The 27,988-nt window shown below is 35.6% G+C and overlaps 3 protein-coding genes across 13 annotated transcripts in view; 1 reads left to right on the top strand and 2 right to left on the bottom strand.

The window, feature by feature from the left end:
• The window catches only part of LOC128228922 (uncharacterized), an 83,246-nt gene extending 72,993 nt beyond the window's left edge, over positions 1-10,253 (bottom strand). For 8 of the 11 annotated variants that reach the window (XM_052940478.1, XM_052940475.1, XM_052940473.1 and 5 more), the window contains exons 1-2: positions 10,064-10,253; positions 9,428-9,742 (exon numbers count right to left, since the gene is read on the bottom strand). In XM_052940478.1, coding sequence (XP_052796438.1) covers positions 9,428-9,703 — 276 coding nt within the window. In that variant the 5' untranslated portion in view covers positions 9,704-9,742; positions 10,064-10,253. Of the gene's footprint in view, positions 1-3,492; positions 3,913-9,427; positions 9,743-10,063 lie in introns of those variants that run through there. The other 3 variants (XM_052940480.1, XM_052940481.1, XM_052940479.1) reach the window with 2 other exon arrangements.
• Positions 10,254-10,933: 680 nt separating this feature from the next.
• Positions 10,934-13,581, bottom strand: LOC128229207 (uncharacterized). The gene is made up of 2 exons (XM_052940955.1): positions 12,579-13,581; positions 10,934-12,456 (listed from the first exon to the last, which is right to left on the bottom strand). The coding sequence occupies exons 1-2, from the start codon at positions 13,564-13,566 to the stop codon at positions 11,396-11,398; spliced, it is 2,049 nt and encodes a 682-aa protein (XP_052796915.1). The 5' UTR covers positions 13,567-13,581; the 3' UTR covers positions 10,934-11,395.
• Positions 13,582-16,116: 2,535 nt separating this feature from the next.
• LOC128228834 (26S proteasome regulatory subunit 6A-B) lies at positions 16,117-26,677 on the top strand. The gene is made up of 10 exons (XM_052940344.1): positions 16,117-16,235; positions 19,388-19,468; positions 21,570-21,803; positions 22,151-22,213; positions 22,497-22,634; positions 23,176-23,248; positions 23,819-24,028; positions 24,757-24,863; positions 25,146-25,373; positions 25,626-26,677. Exons 1-10 carry the CDS (start codon positions 16,194-16,196, stop codon positions 25,734-25,736), a joined length of 1,287 nt encoding a protein of 428 aa, XP_052796304.1. The 5' UTR covers positions 16,117-16,193; the 3' UTR covers positions 25,737-26,677.
• Positions 26,678-27,988: the final 1,311 nt, after the last annotated feature.

Here is a 27,988-nt window from a genome sequence, read left to right as displayed (position 1 = left end):
ATGAACTTGGTATCGATGTGTACAATGCATTGAAATTTAGTAACTGAAGTACCATATAGTTAACAATTAATTTGTTTTTCGCATTTTTTTCGTATTTTCCCATTAAAAAAGATTACTAGGTATGTCTACCTAGTAGAATTCATTCCTTATGCGTGATTGGCTAGTCAATGTTATCACGTGATATAACCAAGTTAGGTATAAAGCTTAAATATTCCAACCATTAAGGTAAGCCTTCGTAGCACAGTGGATATAACACTAGTGTTTGAAAATTGGACTCCATTTGCTATCGATAATCGAATCGAATTGGACCAAGCATTTCGATTTACTATCGGACAATAATCGAAAATTCATAATATCAGTAATTGATACATTTTTTATACATAGTATCATCATGATCACTTAAATGGTTTAACCTGGAATCAGTACGTGTGATGCTATAGTCATGAATTTTGGAACAGTAAGTAAAATTCAATGACCTTTTTCTGTCTTTAATAACTTAACAAAAAAACAACAACACAACACATACTTAATAATTCAACAAATGGTACACACCACATCAAGTAAGCCATCTTAGCATTTTATCCATGTAAAAGCATATTAAATATTTGTGAACCAGCTTAACATTCAATAACCTGTTATATTGAGCATTCATTAGAATATCCTAATTTCATAAAACGTTCACAAAAAAAGTAAATTAGTCAATTACAAACGATAAGGTTTAAAAACTGAATGCATCTAGCCGGGATCCCCGGTATTTGCAGGTAAGACCGGACCCACTACACCAAAGAGACAGGTAATTGAAGAAGGTTTTATGAAATATATAAACAATTAAAACAATTTGTAATTTTGGGAGAGTTTATTAGTTTCTAAGCAAAAGTGTTTACATTCACCGCATTTGTGTAAGCATTCGGAGCTCCTCGGCCATTTTTTTCAAAAACAACCTCGGATGTATGCCGGTTCATCAGTTGAAGTAGTTCGTATTTTTTGAAATTATATCGTTGATTAAATTTAGTGTTTTAGAGTTGTATTAATTGATCTAAGTTTAAGTTGATTACCAGTGAAGTGTATTATTGCAAACATAATTAAGATTTTCAAGAGTAAAGACATCAAGTTTAACTGCTAAATAAAATTACTACGCGATCTACTTGCAGCGGACTTTAACGTACCTCTTTTTGAGTATGTAAACCATCCAAATACATCCGAGGTTGTTTTTGAAAAAAATTGCCGAGAAGCTCCGAATGTTGTGTAAGAGAGTGACCAGTCTCTTGTTAAAATTAACCCAATGAGAATAGACCAGCAAGAAAAATCGACATTTACTTGACTTTGACGACAAAACTAAAAAATACGTAGTTACCGGAAGGAACACTAGCGACATCGATTTTGGACAACCACTATCGATTATCGACTTAGCATTGTCAGTGACGATTAATCGATTGTACTCGATAATCATTTCATCACTATATAACACTGGACTGCAATTTTGGTGACACCAATTCGAACCTGTTTCCGACTCAATTTTTTTTTTTACAATTATGATATCAAAGAGAAAAACATTTTATTAAATAATTGTCCTGAGATTCGTTACAGAAAAAAAATTTTGGTGCCAATCTGGTGTACAGTCCCTTTAAATATAGAGTACATTCATTTCAATCAAACATGTGTAGATCATGTATTGGACATTTTTTTACCATATAACATGTGTCAAAAAAATATGTTTTCACATTGTGGCCATTCATGTTTATTAGTTTTTGTTAATTTTTGGACTCCTATACCATTATGACAGCAGGTTGAGAACAGCCCAGCACCTATTAATTGTTCAGAAGACCAAAAATACAAATTGACTATCTTATAGCGTATTCTGCAAAAATCCTGTATACCATATAAGCTAGCAAGCATGCGGTGGTTACTGTTCAATCCACTAAATAAATCAATTAATGACTGAATGGAATTTTGGCGGATGTTTCATCTTTTGCTTTCTGAACAATTCATTCAGTATCTGTCCTGTGATCCTAATGGATGAGAAATAAGAGTAAGCAATAAGAGCCGTCGTAAGACAGCGCGCTCGACTAAGCCGCTTTGACTTAGAAGTGAATACAATAACGATGTAATATTACCAAGTTTGGTCTCTTTATGTCAAACCTAACTAAAATTATTCGATACATAAGGTGACTTTGATGCTGCCCTCCCACCCGCCCGCCCGAACAATGGCGCAAGTCATTCAAATAACTTGATTTCCCATTATGAAAATATGGTTAAGAATATACAAATATGCCTTTCAAAAGAAATTTAAAAAAAATAAAAAATTCAAGGGTCATAATTTGTATTTAGGGTTAAAATGGAGTTATGTTTCTTGTTGAAAGATGGTCGTAAATAATTTTGAATTTTATTAAGTGCATTGAATGAACGGGATAGAAGTTTTTTAATTAAAATCCCAACTTGCCCTTAACTTTTACTTACCTAAAACTTTAATTTAAGTCAATCAGGGGCCATAACTTGTATTTAGGATATGGAGTTATGTAACCTCATTGGGTAACGGTCCTGAACAATTGTGTGAAGTATTAAGTCAATTGAATGAAGGGTATAGCAGTATTTAATAAATATACCAACCTGCCCTTAAACTTTAACCTAAGTCAATCAGGGGCCATAACTTGTATTAAGCATAATATGGAGTTATGAAACATCATTGTGTGATGGTCCTGAACAACTGTGTGAAGTATTAAGTCAATTAAATGAAGGGTATAGAAGTTATCAATAAATATCCCAACCTGCCCTAAAACTTTAACCTAAGTTTCATAGTCAATCAGGGGCCATAATTTGTATAAAAGATAACATGGAGTTATCTAACCTCATTATGTGATGGCTCTGAACAACTGTGTGAAGTATTAAGTCAATTGAATGAATGGTTTGGAGTTTTAAGTGAAAATCCCAACTTGCCCTAAAACTTTTACCTGCCCTAAAACTTTAACCTAAGTCAATCAGGGGCCATAACTTGTATAAAGGATAATATGGGGTTATGTGACCTCATTGTGTGATGGTCCTAAACAACTGTGTGAAGTATTAAGTCAATTGAACAAAGGGTATAGAAGTTATTAATAAATATCCCAACCTGCCCTAAAACTTTAACCTAATTTCCATAGTCAATCATGGGCCATAATCTGTGTAAAGAATAATATGGAGTTATCTAATCTCATCATGTGATGGCCCTGAACAACTGTGTGAAGTATTAAGTCAATTGAATGAAGGGTATTGGACTTATAAGTGAAAATCCCAACTTGCCCTAAAACTTTAACCGGACGCCGACGCCGGGGCAAGTAGTATAGCCCACCTATTCTTCGAATAGTCGAGCTAATAACTACAGTATATTTAAAACAATAAAATTCAAGGAATCTTTCTTTCTGCCCTTTATGGCTGAATGTGCATCCAACTAAATAAATCAAAAAGACCAAACAAATCAGACTGTCATATCAATAAGTTACAAACCGAAGAACTTACCCTGTCAAAAAAGTGATGGTACATTCTTACGGCTCACTGTGGGCCAAGTGTTTTAACAAATTCCAAAATAATGGAGTGAACAGATAAGCTCCTTGCAAGGCAATCAGATAGCCGCCACTAAATCATCCATGCTCACAATGTACTTGAAGAAATATACACAACCCTATCAAGTCATCCTCCAAGATCTATGAATTTGTAAACATTATACCTATCCAGGAGCATTTAGTCTTATCATTTTTTCATGTCACACATGGGACAAAATCACTTTCAAAGTAAACCTTGTTGACTTCAGAAATGTTCAATAAACTGCTATCTGTAATCCTCAAATATGTTCCGCAAGTGGTTTTACGATCTATCTACGTTCTTTATATTAAATTGACCGAAATTACCTCTACCATAAGCACAGCAATACTTTAAGTACCAATAATCTCAGACAAATTTATGCCACTGAACTGTGAATCGCTATAATCATTTCCAATGTAACAAAATCATGTATCGACATTATGCTCTTTATGCTTTAAAAAAAGAACAATGAAAATATCTATTGATTTTTTAAAACGATTTCAAGAGTTAATCCATCCCTTTAAATACTATAATAGAATTGATCTTTTCTATTGAACATGTCCACTATGATCATTGACTTGCATTAATCATCTATTATAAATGACAATGTAATTTCACAGACCCTTGTTGTCATTCGGGATTGATCTTCCCAATGTATACTGTTGTTCTTTACATTTAGGATTAGACGTTTACTCCTATCCTTCAACAAACATTCAAATACAGACAGATTATCTAAAAATGTCTAATTCATTAAATATTCAAGTATGTAAGTCAACACATCAGTGTTAACAGGAATTTGCTCTAAGAAGCCGAAAACCTCTCAATATTCAAGTTTACACTGAGGCACCTTTTGAACTTGTGTGTTCCATAAAAATATTTTTGTATCATTCAATTATTAGTTTAAAAACGTCCTTCATGTCAACCAATGAGTGCATATTTATAAAGCTTTTAAGATCAGTGCTCTAAATAACGCAACATAGGGCTCACATACTATATTTTGCTTAAATTTCATGGAGGCTTATATACTTTGTGATTATTTTGCAAATTGATCAGGGCGCAAATTCAAAACATTGCAAATATCAACTAATGATGCTTTTCATTCATACTTATGTGCTCCAAGCAAACGCCAACACTCAGCTGTTGTTGTTGTTTTCAGTCAAGGAAGGGGATTAACTCAACAATGATTAACATAAGAGTTATAGGTCTTGGTGCACAAGTGCACATTTCCTCTTGCAACATGCATACACTTTTGAATGGTCAAGAAAGTTTTTGCACTACAACAACGTTGGCGTCGCTTTGTGAGACAATGAAATGCTACAACAATATTTGGAAAAACAGACAAACTGATAAATGGTTGGCATTGCAATTATATTAACACTGGAGATAATGGCCATAGTAAAAATCACAAAAAGGGACAGTGCACTTAAATTATAAATATGTTGGTATTGAAGATACTGTAACTATTGACTTTGCCATCTTAATTGCAACAAATGTTTTTATCTTCAATGGATGTAATTAGGGCTTCTAAAACTTTGGAACCTCAATCGGTCCGGACCCGGCGACGACCCCCCTCCCCCCCTAAAAAAAGAAAGACCTGTTTAATAGTCCGATTATATAGAAATGTCATACATTTTCGCGACGTCTTTTCTGTCAATATTTTTTGCGATGTGGCAATTCGTAAGAGGGCTCTAGAGCCAGCATAGCGGAATCAGATAGTCATTGATACAAGTTTAATTCAAATGAGATTCTCATCAAGTTCTGCGGTGTTTCTAACAAGAAAGACTGCGATCGTAATTAACTGTGGTCGTTGGGAGGCGGTCAGACGATAAAAAGTAAAACAGTATTATGATTTATTTTCTTAATGCTTCTTTAGTGGGTCAACATTCAACTGGTAATCTTGAGTAATAAAATATATCTAGATTTATAATCGGGGCAACAAACTTAAAGTGTGATATCGACAACAATTTTTTCATTACTGCGAATAAATATGACATAAGCAGCGGACTCAGCTGTCAGACTATGTAGTTAATCAAGCATATCGCTATTGATATCGTTTATATTATTAGGTTAATTAATTCGGTATTTTAATGCTTTCACTGATAAACAATGACATGCATTTATCTTTGAAGCTGTTTTTAACCAGCAATGGTTCTTTATAATCAACAAACGGATATCATGTAATGATCGACGACGACATAGCATATTCCCATGTGAAAATATGGACCGATTTTAACACTTAATCAGGATAGCTGCAAGCACATAATTAACACATAGTTTGTTTAATTGTGTCTTCTGCCAATTCCAAAACACGTGATTGGACCGATTGCAAGCGTCTGCTAATTAACAGATAGGCTATAGAGCGTAGCGGAAAAAGCAGCTGGTCGCATCGGTCTCATGGTAACCAAGACACTTTTATGACCTATTGTGGGTAGTTTTGAATGTGTGAATGACCCATGAATGTCTGTGTATTTCAATTTCTACAACTTTTACTTTCATTTTGGACCGAAAACTACAAAAAAAATTAGAAAATTTCGGACCGATTTTTTTTACACTTTTTGAAACTGAAATCGGTCTGGCTTGGTCAAAATCGGTCCAGACCAGCAAATTGCCAGTTTTTTAGAAGCCCTGGATGTAATGAATATAATATTTGATTAATATTTAGTGTTCTGGCTCAAGTCTCTGCCAATGGAATCGCCAGACAGATTCACATTTTATTATTTAGAATAAGCTCTGACAACCAAACATCAAATAAGCAGATTACACTGGCCATATTTTCTTTTGGTAATGAAATCAATGTCAAATTTTCATTTAGTCATTTAGTTCACACATGTGAACTGGCTTGTACAGAGGCATTCGAGGGGCATTTTCCACTGCACACTTAGAAAGCTAGCATTTACTTTTGGGTTTTTAGATGATTATATGAACAAAACGTGTAAAAAGACCTTCATTTTATTGCAAGGCTTACCAATCTAGGTTATGATTAGACAAAAGTCATTTTTGCCCTATTTTTAAGGTTAAGGATAGCAAGTTTTGGTGAAACATGCATGGATCACTGTAAAATAAGATTATAACTAGAATTTTTAAGTCATATAATATAAAATGGTCATAATTTGCATTACCGGTATATTCAAGATAAAGTTATCTTAATTAATTAATTGAGTATGATGGATGAAGTTTCAATGCAATACATGAGCAGTTGCTGAGATTTTGGCTTACATGCAAAATTGTACCCAGAAAGTAAAACTATAAAGAGGCAAAATTTGCATTACCCTGGTATATAAATGCAAGATAGAGTTATCTTACCTTAAGTGTCAAAAGTTTTAATGCAAAACATCAAGCAGTTGGTGAGTTATTGACTTGCATGTGCTTCAATGCCAAGCTTTATCAGAATATCTAAGTCAAATAATTAAGTTGGAAAATTTATCTAACTTGCAAGATATAGTAAACTTACTTGATTAATGAAGTAGGTACGATGGTTGGGAGACCTTGTATAAGGTTTAAATACAATACCTCAAGTAGTTTATGGGATATTGACTGATATACAAAACCTTAACCAGAATTTCTATGTTGAATAATAAAAGGGCCATAATTTACATTATAAAGACAATATCTTACTTAATAAATTCAGTTGGATAGTTGGAAACACCTTTCTAAAGTTTCTTTGCAATACATGAATTATCTGCCGAGTGTGGTTACTTACAAAACCTTAACCAGAATTTCTAATTTGAATAATAAATGGCAATAAGTTGCGTTATATGCAAAATAGAGTTATCTTACTTGATTATGTAACTAGGTTAGATGGATGAGTAAAGTTGTATAAAGTATCAATGCAATACATTGAGGGGTTGCTATGATACTGAGCTATGTGTGCTTGCATGCACAATCTTCATCTTCATCTTCGCAGAATTTCTATTTCAAATAATAAAGGGCCATAATTAGCATTATCTTAGTGTTATCCAACTTGATAAATGAAGTAGAAAAAACATATCTAAAGTTTCAATTCAATACATGATGTATTTGCTGAGAAAATGACTAAAAGTTGCTAACATACAAAATCTTAACCAAGTTGTGGTGCCAACACCAGCTGCCACAATAGGGTAGGTAGGATAGCTCTCCATATTCTTCAAAAAGTCAAGCAAAAAATCAATAACATGATGGGCAATCATGGGAGCCACATCAAATTGTTGTGTATTGAAAATGGTCAAACACATATTCCCTTGCACCAATGAGTGCAAAATGGACATTAAAGAGAGCATGTTTTCTTAATTTTCCTTTTCATAGTAAATATATGAGAAAAATTAAAAAATCATCAAAACTGTTCTGCATAGGATCGATTATGTGTTGTGTTCAATGTAAAAGTCTGAACAAAATTCAAAATGAATAGATACTAACAGAAGAGTTATCTTTCTTTCAGTGGATCTTTTTTTATTCCCCCATTTGCGGTGCTTGAAAAAAGAAATAAGGAATATGCCTTTCATCTAAAAAAGAGAAAGGGTCCTGGTTTAAATCCATGACCTATGGCTTATTAGTTAATGTCCTTATAATGAGGCATTTCAGTTTACATATGAACAATGTCTGCAGGTGTGGTTTTGACCTAGAATTATACCCCAAGATGTAAGAGAATGATTTTTCTATTTAACACAGATCTTTCAAACTATAAAATTGTATTCGCACACCTTAATAGATAGTAAGATTGAGTGTCATCATTGTTTATAAACTGAGCTTAATGCACCAGTCAATTGTAACCACGACACTCCCAGAGACCGGGGAATAGCGGGGACTTTCAGGGGCGAATCCAGGAATCAACGTTAGAGGGGGCGTAGCTTAGGGGCGCAACCTTTTGACATGCACCCCTCCCTCTGAACCGAAAGTGTATGGCATAAACTGTTTGCATATGGATTGGGGGTTAAGCAATCAAGAAAAAATAACAATTTGTAGTTGGAAATGATGCATTATTGGCGTATTTTATTATTTTTTATCTCCTAAATTGACATAAAAAGTAAACTTTGACGATTTTAGAGGGGGCACGCGCCGGATGCGCCCCCCTCTAAATCCGCTAGTGACTTTGACTTTCTGTCCAGCCATACTGCTGGTAGAATCCCTGCCAAATGCCCCCACAACCTGGGACATCATGGGTAAGGCTAATTCCCCACTATTTTCGGCGCAAAAACAAAACCACCGCATTCATCTGCCACTGCAGGGCCACCTGGAAGGTAAAAACACATCCCTTTCCCCCGCTATCCCCCGGACCTGGGGGGCCATGGTTACAAATGACTGGTGCATTAAGGTAGGCACAGTCTTAAAATAATGATGACAATCCTATACCTTTACTAAATTTGATCAGCAACAACACGATTGATTTCAATAATTTCATAGACCAATGTGTAGTTAAATGAATAATGAAATGTTCTAAACTACTCTAATTGTTAACATATATAATAGTGTGTCAAACATTTGTCTTTTTTTATGTAAAAAATGCCATGATCCAAAATCAATAGATGCTGCTAAGTAACAACTTCTTCAATAACCCAAAAACTCTATAGTTCATGTTTTATCAAATAAAAATATAGCAGCAGCCATTTCATGCCACAACTATCTATAATGTCATACACCATACAACTACCATCCATCTCCCCCTGTGCTACCATCTTACCGTCTTGCATTTTAAGAATACTGTCAGTAGTGTGTAACCTCATTTCGGTGTAAGTGTTTATTATACTACTGGTAATCAGTCCTATGTATTCAGTTCAGAAAATCTTTTAAATAAAAAGAAGTGATATAAATTCATGATAGAAAAATACATTGCCCATTCATTTTATTTATCAAATTATGTCTTTAAAAATACAATACACACAATGTTTGAGTTTGATACCTCAAAAAATGATCGTTCACGTCCAGTCAGGACACCGCTGTCATGCGTAACTACAGACGCCAAATTTCCCGCGGATAATGATTGTCGAGGCCGTTGTCTGCGTACCTCCGCTATGGAAGATGGAATGTTGTCATTGCCTAAAGATAGCAGAGAACTTGTTCTAGGGACATGCCTATTATTTCTATAGCTTCCGTTTCCTTTGAAAGCCGCTTGATTTGGAGCTTGTCTTAACCCGGAATAAAACTCGCGTTCTGATTGGCTGACTGCTCTCCTCATTGGAAATGTGTCGTTTGCGGCTTACAGAGGAACCGGTATCTGAAAACGACAGTAAATAGTTGTGTAACTTTGAACACGTAAATAAACCCGAATTCAATTTTCAATAAATCATCAAATATGCAAAAAATATATAATTTAGAATTGGACAGTTGCTATACTTACCGTTAAACCGCAAAGACAATAATACAGTAGTTCAATTACATCATTAACTGAAACCGGGGACACGTGCACTTTTGAGTGATATCTCTAAAGTGTCTAGGAACATTAACCATTTTTTTTTTCGTAAATAAGGTGACAGCGCGCTTAAATATCAAATGTATCTCAAAATTAGTACCAGTAACTTCAAGTCGTCAGTCTTACCTTTTCAACTGTGCTCGATGAACCCGCGAAGTTTAGTATATTTATCCAACATTCAATACACAGACATGCGTAATTAAACACTATTATACCAGCACTTACTACATCTTTACGCTCTAATCGGAAGAACACTTGCTAATTATTCTGTATAATTTTCTCCTTTAGATTTTCATTATTACTGAAGTTATTTAAGAGCAAGCCTACACGTAGTTGGGAGTTGAATGCATGCATACCATAGATAAGGATCTCGCTTTTCGCTTTAATGGGTTACTTTAGACGTTAAGAGTGTTACATTTCTTTCTTAAACGCTTAGTATCATTGTCTTTTTAAAATAATGGTAATTATATTACAATAAAATTTGTTATTGCTGGTTGTTAGAATAAACTACGTACGTTACAACAGAGACTGACACCAATGAAATACATATTACTATTGAGTGATGAACCGGTGAATAGAGAACGGTTTTTAATTCAGATGAGTATTATTATTTGGACTGTCGTGATAAATTGTTGCGCATCTAAAGACAGAACTAGAAACCGCGTTCTTTGTGCATCGGTATTGACTGAAACAGTATCTTTGATACCATTTTAACACGTTTTCAAGGTTATATTCCATTCTATAAAGCACTAATTACAAAATTAAAAATGATATCGCATACCCAACAAGTTGACGTCATAAAATGCTTTTGTGCTTACAAAATAATAGTGTTTTAAGTTTGTCCGGATATGCAGGTATTCGATCACTGAAATTAATTCGTTTCATTGGTGGTTTATGAAATGTGTGTGTTTTCACTGAAAGGACAACAGTCAAGAGCATGCGTTGCAAAGAGGAACCCAAGATATGGCGTGCCAATTTTTATTGCGATCCTTTTAACAAAGATATTGATGATAACGTGGTCGAAATTACAAACATAACCAGTATGGTGCATATGGTGTTCAGTATCCCACGACACAGATGTTATACACACGTTTATAGTGCAAATTTCATAGCCATGTTAGAATGATAATTGGAGATGTAATTTTGAGACTCCACACAAAAATAATAATATTACAAATAGTTTTATTTTGTCATACAAATTGAAGCTCCGAGATACTATCATTAAGACACTTTAAATAATCTTATAAACAGCTCTTTTTGTTCATAGGTAACATGCTAAAAACTTTTCCAAGCTTCTCCAATTACATTTTGATTTTTATTATATTAAGTTTAGAAATATCATTACCGAAAAACTTGAAATAATTGAGATTTTTCGGAAAATTAACACGTATTGAGAAAACAACTGCAGGTACATGTATATGGTTTTTTTCAAACCTTGAGGTTAAATTTATTTAGTTTTCAAACAAATCGAAACACTTCTAATTCTTCAACTTTCCATCGTGTAACAACCAAATCTTTGTTAACAGGACTGTAGCTAATGGAGCAAGGCTTGTTTCCCGACAGGAACTCCTTCACCAGCTGGCCATTGTGCTCTCCCATCAAGACGTATATACAGTCCGGGTCCGTGGTCACCACAAACAGGCGCCCGTCTGAATCAATCTTCAGGTCCCAGTATTTCTGAATGTTGGGATCTTTGTACTGGCATATGACATCGCCGCGCCTAGTGTCAAACCCGACAATGCCGTTTTCAAGATCGGAAATGAACAACCTAGAACTGTCCGATGTCATGACGAGGTAACAAGGCTCATGAAGGACCCCTACTTTTGGAATTATTACTTTTCGAAGATAACCATCAAGAGAGTAGGCTTGAATTTGGGCATCTTTTCCAGAACCACAGACTATGTATAACCATTTTTCAACTTTATGAAATCCCATTCCATGGCATGGACGATCAGTCTTTATCTTCCCGTCAATTTTCATTTCCATACCCGTCGTAATTATTTCAACAGATTTGTCGTATGGGTATGACACCGCAACTACTGTTTTGTAGCAGCTAGTGACATTCCAGGGTCGCTCATCGAGAACAACGCCGGCCAAAAACTCATATGCAGCACTAAATAATTTTAGTGTTTTGTTGTGATTGTCAACAAGAACAAGTCTGCCGTTAGGAAGGAATGCCGATGCAGTTATAGACGTTAGCTCAGGATCAGCATCAGCCATTATCTCCTTACGACCAATGTATGTCAACTTCACATCTTTTGTCGGTCCAAACATATCGCCTCTTACTTTATTTGTAGGATCATTTATGAAACCATATTTTCTTTCTGTCCTTGTGCCTTCTTTTGGTGTATACAGCCCAACTGGTGTACGCGTCATGACCGTCCTTTTAGTAGTCTTATGACCATCCTGACTGCTTGGCCTTGATTGGTTGGTCACCAAATCTGGCAATTGAGTTCGTGCGTGACTGTGTAGATTCGTGCTTGTCATCCATGGTGTATCATTCTGCTTCTGTGCTTTCCCTGAAGAAAAACAACAACAACAATCGTACTGACGGTATTATTAGTCAATCAACATACCGTATTGCGCAAACAAAGAGGACAGCGATCAATTCTTGTTTATAATTCTAATAAACGGCACATACCGGACCACGGGGGTTTAAATCTTGAGTTCCTCTCAGGATTCTGTTCAATCTTTCTTGGAATCATATCGGTGTTTTTTCCATGTAATCGCGAAGATGTTATTTTCAATCGGCCCATATTCTCTGGTGCTCCAAGAATACCCTGCAAACTTGCATTGGCAATAAACTGAAATTTCACCTCGTTTTTATCATTTTCAATATTCGTTACATCCTCGTCGTAATGTGTCAACACGGCTTCTACTTTTTTCATAGCTATCCACATACCTTCCCTTTTTCCTTCCGAAAAAGCCTGGTTAAGACTTTTACTTGCAGTGTCGACGATTGGAATAATATTGTCCAGCTTTTCGACATCTTTAAGGATAAGTTCGGTTTCGGCTTTGCAAAACTCCTCTTTTTCTTTTAAAATAGCAGCTACCATATTGTCAAACATCATGTTGATCTTCTCGCGTAGTTCTTTAACATAAGTCTCGAAGTCCGCCGCTTGCTTAGCCATTCGGACGATTTCTTTCTTCTTTGAGTTCGCTGTCATATTTGACCTCCGTTTCAAGTCTGTGAGCTCATTCCTAGCTTCAACAATATCCCTTTCTTTCGAGATATTTTCACACATCACATGCAATTCTTCCACTACACAGTCCGCATGAAAGTCTCGTACGCATTCCTTGCAACACAAGGCGCCGTGGTCCAAACAGTAAGACTTGATTCGGCGTTTAGAATGGATTTCACACTTATTCACATGATGAAACGTTGGTATTTCTGGCGGTTCATAGTGACTGAGAAGCTTTATTTTGTCAGCCCAATGGCCAGACTTCTTTGGTGTCTTTTGATGTTCACCGGCACAGTTTTCACACATAACCCCACAGAATCTGCAATGAAATTTTCCATCTTGAATATTCTTCTGGTTCTTTTTGCATGAGAAACATGTAATGTCGAACAATTCCAGCCCATCAACGCCAAGTGCTTTGGGTTGCTTTTTATTAGTTTTCTTCCCCATGTTAATTAAATATGAATAAGGTTATTAGCAATTATAGAGTTTATAATATATCGAGCACAGTGATTGTTAAAGGTATGTAATTGGATCCTTAATTGTTTTTATAAATGTCACTTTGGTAAAAAGTGTAACGTTTCACTTATCTGATACACTATTGTTGTTCAATATGGACCTTTTGTTTTACTCTTTCAGTGCGTTTGCAGATATATAGATAAAGTATAAATAAATTGACAACAGTTTGTTTTATTCAAATTGTAGAATACTAACAACTTAACTCGCTTTTGAAAATCAGTCCAAGTCATACTTTGAAAGCCTTTCATGATTGTTTTACTCTATACATGGGCTGGATTAATTCTGACCGACCGGTAACATATGACGAAATTTCTGCATGAGAATATAATGTAGGTCCACATTGCAATTTAGTAATGGGTGATCGCGTTTAGAGGGATTACGTGTACATATTAAAGCCCTCGGTAATTCAGCCAAGTATTATTTTGTCCGTTTCGTGTCTGCTCTATTTCCCCTACAACCCCATTCGAAACCTCGCCAGTTCCAAGTGATTGGTCAGTCAAGTTTTAAATCCTTGCATTTCAGGTCCGTTATATAAATCAAACACGCATTGGAATATTGAAGAACCTTTAGTCACATTTTGCCTAAATAGGACCCCAAAATAAAATCATAGTGGATTATCAACGGGTCGATAAAGCAATACAGGGTCGATGACTTGAGTGTTGCAATATGTGTCCATAAATATCATAAATAATCAAGAGGAAAAGCATGTGTATATACATATATGTATATTGTTTGTCGACAAATCATATATATATATATGTATATACACATGCTTTTCCTCTTGATTATTTATGATATTTATGATTATTTATATGTATTGTTTATATTCATTAATCCATCCCATCCTACCATCCACTATTTATCCGTCTGTCCGTCAACACACCAACCCATCCATTCATCTATTTATTTTATTTATCTATCTATTTTTTTGTCTGTAATGATTTCTTAATTTGTTTTAACTAACATACAGTTGTCAGTATTACATTTTATGCTGAATTCATCTCATAAATATATGTTAACTTCATTTATTGTTTCACTTTCATATACTCTAGTATTATTTATTATTTGTTTCATTTTCATGCGCTAATATAGTATGTATTACTTTGCCAATTTTTATGTGTGTATTTGTTTTGTTATAATTTATTTTTTGTTTCACTTTCATATACACTAGTATTTTTTCTTATTTGTTTCAATTTCATGTGCTTTATTATCCCTTATTTTTCAAAGTGCTTCGTTTTCGTATTAGTTTACCTAACAATTATTATCATTTATTATTATTATAATTGGGGGGGGGTAGAGCTTTTTTACCCTCGCCATCGGGTTAAACTCATTCGGCGAGCACACTACGTTTTACAATTATTCTACAGATTTTAAAAACATTTTTCTGCTTCTTTGATCGTAGCGTGGATGCTATTGACTATATATGCATGTTCAATTCTACACAACAAGTAAAAATCTACGACTAGAAATTCTATATTAAAATAATGTTTTAAGACTCTATCACATACATATTAAAATCGAACACTTCAAATACATAAATATATATCCTACTAGTACAAACATTTTAGGCTCAGCCTACATTTATATAAAGAAGAGGTCTAAATAATAAAATAATCTATGAGAATAAATGTTTCATATATTGTTTTAGATACAACGTATCCTTGGCATTATATTAACTAGCTAGTTTGAAATTTTTAAAATGAGGGATTTCTTACCAGCTAGTTTCCTACCCCCCCCCCCCCCCTTTGCACTGAGGACTACTATGCATCAGTGCGTTTGCCTGGATTTTATTATAATATATTTTTTAATTGATTTGTTTTATTTATTAATTTCTGTTATACAACAGCGACAAAGAAAAAGTAGAAGTATGTTATGGAAAGTGTCCTTTTTTATGTGTTTTTTTGCGTTGTTTTTTTAGGGCTTTTTGAACCCAGGGCTACCCATGGGGTTGGTACACCAGTGCTTAACTTTTGGATTTTAATAAGGTGCTGATATGTCGCACAGTGAGTCTGAGAGGCCCCGTGTAAAACAACCAGAGGGGCCGCCCCAGGTTTATTGAGGCATGATAAATTTGACTGACAATTTCATGATTTATGTGTTCATTTAATGACCTTATTTATAACACCACCTATTATCTATTGTCCAGTTTGTCACTTCTTTCATTGGTGTCTTTAATAGGTGTTATTCCCACCCTATTAAAGAAGTGCCCCCACTATACAATGTATAGGTGGTACACTTGGGTAATCAAATGGTTCACTTAGGCAGTGGTTCACTTGGGTAATGGTTCACTTCGTCCTACACCCAACTTATTGAGTCTATATTCACTTCAGTATTGTATTTCATAAAAAAATAATTCAAGGTTACAAAATAACCCAAGGTTGGGTACGAAATGACCATCTAAAGGTTACGAAATTACAAAAATCGGGAGGTTCGAAATGGTTAGGGTACGAAATGTCTAGTACTCGTCCCAGGGACCGAGATCTAGTTTAGAAGTTAAGCATATAGTTTTCACAGAAGCAAGATTTTGTGGCACCGGCGGCAGGGGAAAAGAAAACAAAATGCCGACTTTAGAAGACAAAGCTATTTGGGAAGATGGGGAGGTAAAGTATAAAAAAATATGTTTTGAAAATATTTCGGTAGCATGTTTTGTATATGTAGGATTGACAAAAGAACTGTTTTATCAAATTGTTAAATTTCGTGTTCTTGTTCATATACGCTGATTCATTCACGTTATTTTAATGGGTGGGGTATGGACTTTTAAAAAAATCAAATTATAATTAAATATCCGTTTCTTTGTAGAATCTTGCTGGAATCAATTCCATTCTTTTGTTTTTCTCCGCATGCAGTGTGCGAAATTAACCTTTTGACACTGGTAGCCAACAGGGGTTAAAATAATAGACGTGTTAACTGTTATACGGGATTCTTCCAATAAGAATCCCTATAACTACTAAACGGCTTTGTCCAAAAATATTGAAATTGTGTTTAGCGAAGTATTGAATGTTTGAAATGGATGATAACACACACTACAAGACTATAACCCCTGTTGGCTACCAGTGTCAAAAGGTTAATTTGAAATGGATAATAAAGTTTTTTATTCATATTTTACCTGGTCCAAATAAATGTACGATGACGGATTTTTTTACGATGTTTGATATGGCAAATCCTTCACGTACAAATAGTTTTGTACCAAATGTATATATCCAACGAATAATTATGAGTTTGATGGGGTTTTCTTCATTTTATTCTGTCAAAACATAACAATATATACATGAGGGCATTTGCAAGGCTGCAGTTCACAGTTTTACAACAATCTGAGCACTTCGGCCATGGCCAAGTTGTTATGATTGTATTTGCAAGGTCTATCTCGGTCTATCTCGAAGCTTGTCGGAGGTGGCCCAGTTATTACGATTGAGTCGAGTTGTTCAGCTTGGCATTATTGTTGTCTGTGTCAGTCAAGTTTCGTTTTATTGGAAAGGTAAATCATGTGTTTTAATGCATTTAATGCTTGTTTTTGTGCAAAATAGCTTTGTACTTACAGTACACTCCACGCGGAACTACCACTTTCCTCGGTGACTCGGAGGCATTTTTAATTTATCGCGGATTTCCGCCGAGTACGCAACCTTTTTCCTCGCTAAATTTCGCCGAGTTGCACCGAGTTAATCATTTTCTATGGAGGGTTTTTATTGCCGGTAGCGCCGGTGATCGTATCGATTTATTGACCTAATCGCGGAACTCCGCGTGTTGTGCATTGCTACTACAGTACATTGCTTCTGTTAAAACAGTATTAAATAATTAGATAATTAATTTTTCAAAGTACAGTAAGTTTCTTTTTAAAAACAATTATTGAAAATTTCCATATCAATTTTCATCAGAATCGTCTAACAACTGTTGTTTTTCACATTATGTAATTAAAAGATATACCATAGCGTGCGTTTGTGTTTGTTATTGTTATCTTTCTCTTACTATATTAAGGTGTTGAGAACTTAAATTAGATTGGAGTAATGAAGGTGTTGAGAACTTTGTAAGTGTGAATATTTTTCGGTCTTTTTTTCTTAATTTGCATTTTACCTGACTTATTAATTTATCCGTAGTCATCAATGGTTCTAAACTTATTTATTACGCATATAAATGTAAATCCTTTATCAAGTTAATTAAAATCCCATTAAACACCATTTTATACATGCATTGAAATGAATAACACATTCTATCGGCTTCAGATCAAACAGTCACTCTGTGTGACGTCACATAACTCACAGTTTTACCCACGAGGATCTCATGGAGAGCATGTATATTTTTATGCAGGATTAATGCGTCTGAGTGGTGTTTTCGAATGTAAATGGATTATTGCATTTCCAACTTTAATTCATCACATTAATTAGTTACCTATATCATTGAATGTGTTGACTTTTATTGATGATTCAATAAGTATAACTGTACATAATTGCTTCTTACAGTCTATAAGTGTGGTATAAGTTTTAAAGTTTGTTTTAGAAAAATGTCATGTCTTTGTTTTCTTAATCCCTTGATTGCCCTTGTTGTTTATTTAATCCTCCAATAAATATTTCACACTTTCTCTTTCTACATCGTTTAAGATGGGTACATGTATTTACTAATTAACTTGTCACAGTGGTGTACTATACGGTTAGGTAATCAAGCCAGGATAAAAGATGAAAATCAATAATCTTCGTCTGTGAAACTTGGTAAGTGTGAAAGTTACGATTGATGTTCTTTGGGTGTCCGAAAATTAGGTACGCGAAATAAATTATTTTTATAAACAATTACGGGTGTAGCAAAAATTATCAAATAAATTAAACAAAATTAGATAAAGTGTGAGATTCTTATCGGTTTTCCTCCGAGTTTCGCGGTGTTTTTACCTCCGAGTAACGCGGCGATTGTAATTATACGGTCCACTGATCAGCCTCGGTGGGTGAACGAGTAAAAACGCCGAGGAAAGAGGATTATGATCAATTGGATGTCGTGTCCGCGATGACCGAAATCCGCCGAGGAAAACGGAAAGTGGTATTTCCGCGTGGAGTGTACTGTATATGCTAAGTTTTATAATGGTTTGTTAACTATTCAATGTCTATTGAGTGAGAGATTCAAGCATGGCAGTGGTGGTGGTCCTGTTAACCTGTGTTGCCAGGGGGTGGGGAGGTTGGTGGTAGTTTGCCAGGGGGAGGGTCATGTTCTGTCAACCTGTGTTGCAAATGGGTTGGTGTTTTGATGTAGGGGTGGGAGGGGACGGAGTAGGTCATGTCTGACAAGTCAACATATGCTGCTTGTGGTAAAAGTACCACGATTTTACTGTTAGTTACAGGATTATACTAATATCTTTTTCTTATTGTTCAAAGTTTATTTAAAAAAAAGAACCAACAACATAAAATCTTTAATATCTCCCTATATCAAACTACCTGCACACTGGCATGTTTTAATCATCGAAATGAGGCTTTTAAATATATTAAGCTGGAATTCTCACAATGCCACAACACAAAATTGTTGTCCATGTTAGTACGAGTCACACTTTTAAATAAAAAAAGCCTGAATTCTTTCTCCAGTGCTTTGCATACTGAGTAAAATCCAGAACTGAATAGGCACAGAAAGCTTTCTAGTGCCGGTATTATGGGCTTGTGTTATCTTCAAAAACTTTTGTTTTTGGAAAACACTAAAATAAAGATGTCTTGTCACAATAATTATAGGGTGGACCTAAAGATTTCAGGATTGATTTAATGACACTCATTGTTTGTTCTTTCAGGAGTCTTTGGGTGAAGAGGTGTTGCGAATGGGCAATGATGAAATTGTTAGCAGAACCAGACTTTTGGACAATGAAATAAAGGTGAAACAAAATCATTGTTTATGTATGTGGTTATGTGTAGAAATGATAACTGACTGAAAGACTTGTAATATTAGGGTTTTAGTCGACTGCATACTTGTGAGTTGTAATATTAGGGTGTTAGTCGACTGCATACTTGTGAGTTGCTTATTGCTTTAAAGATGCCCTAATAAAGTTTTTCTATCTTTTTAACACAAAACACTGAATTATTTATTTTTATTTAGAGGGGTATATTGCTTTGCACAGGCATGTCGGTATGTCGGTCGGTTGGTCCGTTGGTAGACCAAAGCTTGTCCGAGTGATAACTCATTAATTCCTGAACGTATGGTCATCAGACATGACATGAAGGTTGAGCCTGACCAGAAGATGACCCCTATTGATTTTAGGGCTCATCGGGTCAAAGGTAAAGGTCACAGTGACCTTTAATGGTAAAATAATTTTAAAGCTTGTCCGAGTGATAACTCAATGCCTAAACCTATGGTCATCAATCTTGATATGGAAGTTGGGCCTGACCAGAAGATGACCCCTATTGTTTTTGGGGATCATTGGGCCAAAGGTCAAGGTCACATGTACCTTGAATGGTAAAAGGTTGTCCGAGTGATAACTCGACAATGCCTGCACCCATGGCCCTCAAACTTGTCTTGGAGGTTGGGCCTGACCAGTAAATTTTAGGGGTCATTGGGCCAATGTTCAAGGTCACAGTGACCTTGAATGGTTAAAGGTTGTCTGTGTGATAACTCAACAATGCCTGCACCTATGGCCCTCAAACTTGACTTGGAGGTTGGGCCTGACCAGTAGATGACCCCTTTTGTTTTTGGGGGTCATCAGGCCAAAGGTCAAGGTCACAGTGACCTTGAATGGTAAAAGGTTGTCCCAGTGATAACTCTACAATGCCTGCACCTATGACCCACAAACTTGACTTGGAGGTTGGGTCTGACCAGTAGATGACCCCTACTGTTTTTGGGGGTCATCGGGCCAAAGGTCAAGGTCACAGTGACCTTGAATGGTAAAAGGTTGTCCGAGTAATAACTCGACAATGCCTGCACCCATGGCCCTCAAACTTGACTCTGAGGTTGGGCCTGACCAGTAGATGGCCCCTATTGATTTTAGGGGTCATTGGGCCAAAGGTCAAGGTCACAGTGACTTTGAACGATTAAAGGTTGTCCGAGTGATAACTCAACAATGCCTGCACCCATGGCCCTCAAACTTGACTTGGAGGTTGGGCCTGACCAGTAGATGACATCTATTGATTTTAGGGATTAATGTCACAGTGACCTTGAAAGCAAACTTGACAATTCCTGGACCTATTGTCATCAAACTTGACATGAAGGTTGGGCCTGACCAGTAGATGACCCCTCTTGACTTTAGGGGTCATCGGGTCAAGGTCACAGTAACCTTTAACACAAAAAAGTTAACAAATCTTCTCCCAGTGATATCTCAACAATGCCTGAACCTATGATCATCAAACTTGACATGGAAGTTGGGCCTGTCCAGGAGATGACACTTATTGATTTTAGGAGTCATTGGGTCAAAGGTCAAGTTCACAGTGACCTTGAATGCGAAAATGTTTTAAGTGATAATTCGACAATGCCTGCACCCATGGCCCTCAAACTTGACTTGGTGTTGTGTCTGACCTGTAGATGACCCCTTATGATTTTAGGGGTCATCGGGTCAAAGGTCAAGGTTACAGTGACCTTGAACGAAAAAAGCTTGTCTGTGTGATAACTTGTCAATGCCTGCACCCATGGCCCTCAAACTTGACATTTAGATTTTTGGTGACCAGCTGATGATTCCTATGGATTTTGAGGTCAAAGGTCATGGTCATAACACACTCTTTCCTCAAACTTTGAATGGTCATAATCTTAAAACTGCCTCAGCGGCATCCAATGTCGGTAACAAATCAGCTGTCATTTTGGTCCATGCATATTTCATTCAATTGTCCATATAATCCTGACAACAAGGCGCTCGGGAGGGGGGGGGGCATAATGTTTGACAAACATCTCTTGTTTGTGTTGTTTTCTCCTTAATAGTTTAGCATGTTTTAACAATTTTTGAAACATGAAAAATAAGATTTTATCATAACATATTCTTGTCCTTCATTTAGATCATGAAATCAGAAATTATGCGGATCTCACATGAGTTACAAGCACAGAAGGAAAAGATAAAGGAGAACTCTGAGAAGATCAAGGTGAACAAGACATTGCCGTACTTGGTGTCAAATGTGATCGAGCTTCTTGACATGGACCCACAGGATCAGGGGGAGGAGGATGGGGCCAATGTTGATCTGGATGCCCAGAGGAAGGGCAAGTGTGCCGTCATCAAAACTTCCACAAGACAGGTTAGTCAAATATGCTGGGCTTATGCAAAAAAAATCTCATTCATTATATTCTAAGACTTTTGAACTTACCAGAAGAAACTTGAGGGTTTATGTATACAGACTATTGTTAGTATTTAAATGCAGTCCTAGTTTATGTGCCATGTTATCATGATGTTTACATGTATTTTTGTATACATTGTTTGAATTCTAATACTTGTAATAATGTTTTTTGTAAACATGTATTGGACATTTTTGTTTTTTATTACTTCTGAAAATTACACCTTAAGAACATTTTCAATGAAAACAAGTGTATTGAATTGATGAGAAAAAATAAGTTTCATTTTATATTTCTTTTTTTCTATTTTCAGACCTATTTCCTACCCGTTATTGGCCTTGTTGATGCAGAAAAGCTCTCACCAGGAGATCTGGTGGTATGTTGAAACCTCATTTTGATATTCAATTTTGTTAAATGCTTCTTTTTTTCCTTTTGAATTAAGTTTCCTTTTGAATTAAGGAATAGGATGGCATCTGAGAAATAGTAATAGTGTTAAACTGTTAAGAGAATACCGGTAAAATGTTTTTCTATAACCTTTCTTTGTATCCAAAAGATGTTGAACAGCATTTGTTTTTTATCTTTTAAACTTTATATATAATATTTGTGTCAAGAAATTGATTTAGAGGAAGCCTGAATAAAAGCTGTAATTTTCTGCACAGGGTGTGAACAAGGATTCATACCTGATCCTGGAGACGTTGCCTGCGGAGTATGACTCGCGTGTCAAGGCTATGGAGGTGGATGAGAGGCCAACAGAGCAGTATGCTGACATTGGTGGGCTCGATAAACAGATACAAGAGGTATACTGTTCTGTCGAGTTCTGTTTGATAATAAACTCCCTTAAGGATTTAAAAAATGCTATATTAGATCTGTCCTAATATTTGTTCCTCTGGTTTCAATTGAAAAATGTGTAGGTTCATGTATGTCATAAAGAGAAAGAAAAGATATATTGGAAAAAAATAAATTAGGAGCCCCATGCTTCTCCAAAATGCTTCCTTCTTACCACTAAACAAAGATGGTAACAAGACATTAATTCGGAATGCTTTTGAGACTATCTTAACCATGGGATTAGTCCAGAATAGTTCTTTTCTTTCTGAAGCCACAAAACTCATTAGAAAAACATATTTGTTGTACACAGTCATGTGAACAATGACAATCATCATACATATTTATGATATATGGCCAGGACATGTTTTCTGAAAGGCACTTAAGTAATCTTGGAAAATTAAATGAGCATTGACATCTTTGTAGTGCTTTTATATTTAATTCACTTTAACCAATTTAAAAAAGTGTTAATTATAATACTTTGTGCAATTGACAAATACTCATTCTTTGTTTCAGCTAATCGAAGCAGTAGTTTTACCAATGACACACAAGGAACGGTTTGAGGCTCTAGGAATTCAGCCTCCAAAAGGTTCGTTTTGTTTCAGTATGTAATAAAAATAAAACAAAATGTGATGCTTATTTATGAACCTGCATGTCACCTTTTTATATCTACTTTTTATGCCTCTGTTTAAGGGCTCATTGAAATTGCATTGTCCACATTCCATCAGTCCGGTTAACCATGTGATGACATGTCTCATGCAAGATGCATGTTACTCAAGAGTTATGCTCCTTTTACAGTAAAAAATAACAGGTTTATTACATGTGCAGACAATAATAAAGAGGTTAATAGAGAGGTTAAGGAATTATGTTGTGACCCTTTATTTGACTTAGAAATTCTGGTTTAGGTTTTGCATGTCACCGCATTTAGGTCAATATCTCAGCAGTATTTATACATTATATATAGCATTTAAACTTAATACAAACGCTCCAAACCATCAAAGTTTCTTAATTAATGAAGTAAGATTACCTTATCTTGCATATATTTTCACCACTTTTTTATTTTAATAGAAATTCTTGTTAAAGGTCTAATTTTACAGTGATCCATGCATTTTTTACCAAAACTTTGCAACCTTTAAACTAGACTATATGTTGGTTGCAGGTGTGTTGTTGTATGGACCCCCTGGTACAGGTAAAACCCTGCTGGCCCGAGCTTGTGCTGCCCAGACCAAGTCCACTTTCCTCAAACTGGCTGGGCCGCAGCTTGTACAGATGTTCATCGGAGATGGGGCCAAGCTGGTACGAGACGCCTTCGCTCTCGCAAAGGAGAAACAGCCGGCTATCATCTTCATAGATGAGCTTGACGCAATTGGTATGCAAATGAATTTGTCATTGCCTGCATATTTTTGTAATATTTTCTGATTCCCAATTTTTTATTCACCAATAAAACATAAGTGGGGAGATGGTATATACTTGTGTAGTTGTCGGTTGGTATGTTGGTTGTTATGGTGTTCGGACAATGACTTGTGAAAGAGTGAACAGATGAAAAAAATGATGAAAGAAGAATTTGCCAAAATTACAGTTAATCATATAAAGGTTAAGTGCACATGTTTATCACCATAAAATACAGGTTAAGTATGACATTTGTTATCATAAGTTACAAACTACTATTCTTTTGTGGAATTATGGCTGTTTCAACTTATAATTTGACAAAAACATGGTGTCCAGACAATCATGAAAGGATGGTAGACATTTTCAACACAATAAAATACAGGTCAATGACAGGTTCAATAGATTTAATTAAACGAAATATGGCCAACTTCAACTTGTGTTTTAATATACACCAATGCTTGACAGAATTGTGTCCCTTGTTTAAAAATTATTTTACCATCCTGTGTCCAGGCAGCATTTGAGGATATTCTTCACTCCTGTGACAGCTCTAGTTTGTGTTACCGAACTCATAATCTACTTACAGCTATGGAGAAGAGATAAATGACTGCTGTACATGTATTGGACATACACTGACTTGATAGAAACATTTATAGAGCCCTCGATAGAACATACTGACTGCCTGACAACTGTCCTTATGTATGCTTGTAGGTACAAAGCGTTTTGACAGTGAGAAGGCTGGAGACAGGGAGGTACAGAGAACCATGTTGGAACTTCTTAACCAGATGGATGGATTCCAACCAAGCTCCATGATCAAGGTATATATCAGTAGTCAGTTATAAAGAGTACTTGAATTACCACTTTAGACTAAGGTAAAAAAAGTTTTCAAAATATATTTAGGCATTGACTAGACTAGCGATCTGTCATCTTTCTTTCATACCAGGTCATGTTTCTTGTGTGCTTTTAAAGAAGCTTTTAATCTTCATTTGTTCTGATTAAATTTTGCTGTTTGCCACTTACCTGATTTCTCTTAAAATGAAAACCATAGCAATGATCACTTTACACAAGACTTGCATTATTCTTATTTATTGTCTTCCCAGGTGATAGCTGCCACAAACCGTGTGGACATTCTGGACCCGGCTCTGCTCAGGTCTGGGCGTCTTGACAGGAAGATTGAGTTTCCAAATCCGAACGAGGAAGCCCGGGCACGTATCCTACAGATTCACTCACGCAAGATGAACGTTAGCAAGGAGGTGAACTATGAAGAACTGGCCCGCTGTACAGATGACTTCAATGGGGCTCAGCTGAAGGCAGTTTGTGTAGAGGCTGTAAGTTGTTCTCAACTATACCTGTTTATGTAATGATTGTCAAATTTAAAAACTCAACCATGGCATAAATGGTTTTCCACAACAGACATAAAAATCCTTGATGTAAATTTTGTAAATAAATGTATTTTATTTCAGTTTCTTTAATACTGACTATTAGCATTTCAGTATGACTTCATTATATTCATTACCTGTAATATATAGCTCTATATGTTTACTTGAGATGTTATGCTGTAATATATCAATGTTTTTTAGGGTATGATAGCGTTACGTCGTGGAGCCTCCGAGCTGCAGCATGAGGACTACATGGATGGAATCATTGAGGTGCAAGCAAAGAAGAAGGCCAACCTTCAGTACTACGCCTAGACATGGACTTCTTGATCATTGTGCTCTGTGTGCTCATACCATCATAATTTCTGTTATGCTAAATGCATGACTGTGACCTTTCATATAAAATTAAGTCATGTATAGTTGATCTGCAATCGTTATTAATGTGAAGGCGATTTTGTAAAAGACCAAACTGAAGTTGCTTTATGAATGAACATATATTAAAGGAGAGTAAAAAGATGCAATGTATCTTTATAATAATTAGCTTGAATATTCAAAGAATTAGAAGAGCTATTCTACTCACCCCACTGACCCTAGTGTTCACATATGGTTAAATGTTTTCTGCAAGTTTAGATTATTAGATACATCTCGAAAACCATTTATTCAATTTACGTGATAGTGTTCAGGGCCATCAGACTATTCAGTAACATTACTCTTAACATGTCATAAATACAAGCAAACTTTCCTGCAAGTTTGAAATTAGGTCATTTCTCAGAAATCTTTAATGCAATTGACATTGTACATGTGTTAAGTGCCCTTGATTGACTATGATAGTTTGCTTGAAATTTTTCAGTATTTTGGGGTTTCTTTTTATCGTATCTCAAAAATTGTTTTGCAATTGACAATACTTCACCTGCTTATCTAGGGCCATTATACTATAAAGTTATTTAACTATATATGATCCTGAATGCAAGTAACTGTTGTACCACAATTTTTGAAATTCACATATTTCTTCATAATGCATGGTAATCAATTACATATCTCATCTTCAGACAAAGCCATGTAATAGTCAAGCACAATGTCTTGCTGTCAAACAAATGATGGATAATACTGAGTTATCATTTTTTTTTTGTGAAAGGTCCTAGCTGTAGGGTTTCAGTCTTTGAATATTGCATTTCAGTGCTTATTTTTCAAGTTGTGGAGAATGTACTTATGTTGAAATTCATATTTATTATCTGAAAATAAACAAGGAAAACTATTTTGAAGGATTGTGAAAGCCATACTCTAAGCTATGAACAGTTTATGGGTTTATATTCATAGAAAAAGGATAAGGCCTTTCAACGCTTCTTACTATCCTTCTGCATGATGAGTTCACAAAAAAATGTTCAGAAGTAGTTATTTTACCAGTAAGATGAGTTTCTTGACATTTTCTTATATAATCCTGAATTGTGTTCATAGCGTTCTACAGTTCCTCTTACATATCAATATATAATAATACTCATCGGTAAGAACCTGATTTTGCAATCCAAGATTTTAAATTTTAGAAATCCTCTCCTAACTTTCTTTCTTGTAAATGTATGACCAAAATTAAGAAAATACATACTCCGCAGCTTATCATAGGTTGAACTGTTGACACATTATTTTACAAGGACATATTTTAAGACCTCCCCATTGTCTCCCTTTGACAATCATGGCCAATGTTGCCCACGTCATCAGATGAATGACTATTGATCCGCCAGCTGAGATTGATTTTGAGCAGCTTGAAGCGAAATCTCCCAGGAAAGGCTGGTATGTGTTCCTTCACAATGACCGAATACAATGACCTCGTTTATAGAAAAACACGAAAGCGGTTTTAGCCTCAAAATTTATATCAGCGTCGCAAAATAAAATCATTTCGTCAATCATGTTTTCAATAGGATATTCCGGATACGGTCTTCTGAATGACCACAGCTGTTAAAACAGTCTTTATCTGGAACTATATCATTGAGTTGGTCTGGTTGAAAACTATCTGTTCATATATTGAACAAGGCGAATGCGTGTCTCGCGGCTCTGATCGATCGTGGCCTCGGTGTGATGAGCAGCCACTTCCTGGAAATCAGCGTGGAACGTGAGGGATAAACCGCGGATTTTGCCGTAAACTGGTAAGTTCATAACTGTTGAGTAGCCATAAATTGGTGAGATCTTGGTGCGGTCATATCTGAAGTGTACGTAGTCATGTGGTCTAAGTCGTATACTTGCGCTATTTACGTTGACAATAGTCAGCACTCTACATATGTTTCCATTTCTTCAAAATATTGCCTAAGAAACAACTCCTTAATACAATGCATCAGCATCTGCTGCTACTGTCACAAAACATGGGGAAAGCAGCCCGGTTATCGTCCAGAGCACTAGGCAGGTTTGGATTTTTTTAAACGCAGAAACTGAAATAGATGGTGTTAAATGTCTGACAATGTCAACTTCATTGGAAAAGAAAGACTGCAATGCGGTTTGTTTGGCGATTACTTTTTCAGCTTTTAAAATATTTCATTCAATAAAAAAGACTATTGTAAGTGTATCTCGCACACGATTGT

Source organism: Mya arenaria, chromosome 3 (assembly GCF_026914265.1).
Source record: "Mya arenaria isolate MELC-2E11 chromosome 3, ASM2691426v1".
NCBI lineage: Eukaryota > Metazoa > Mollusca > Bivalvia > Myida > Myidae > Mya > Mya arenaria.
This window is presented reverse-complemented; position numbering and strand designations above follow the sequence as displayed.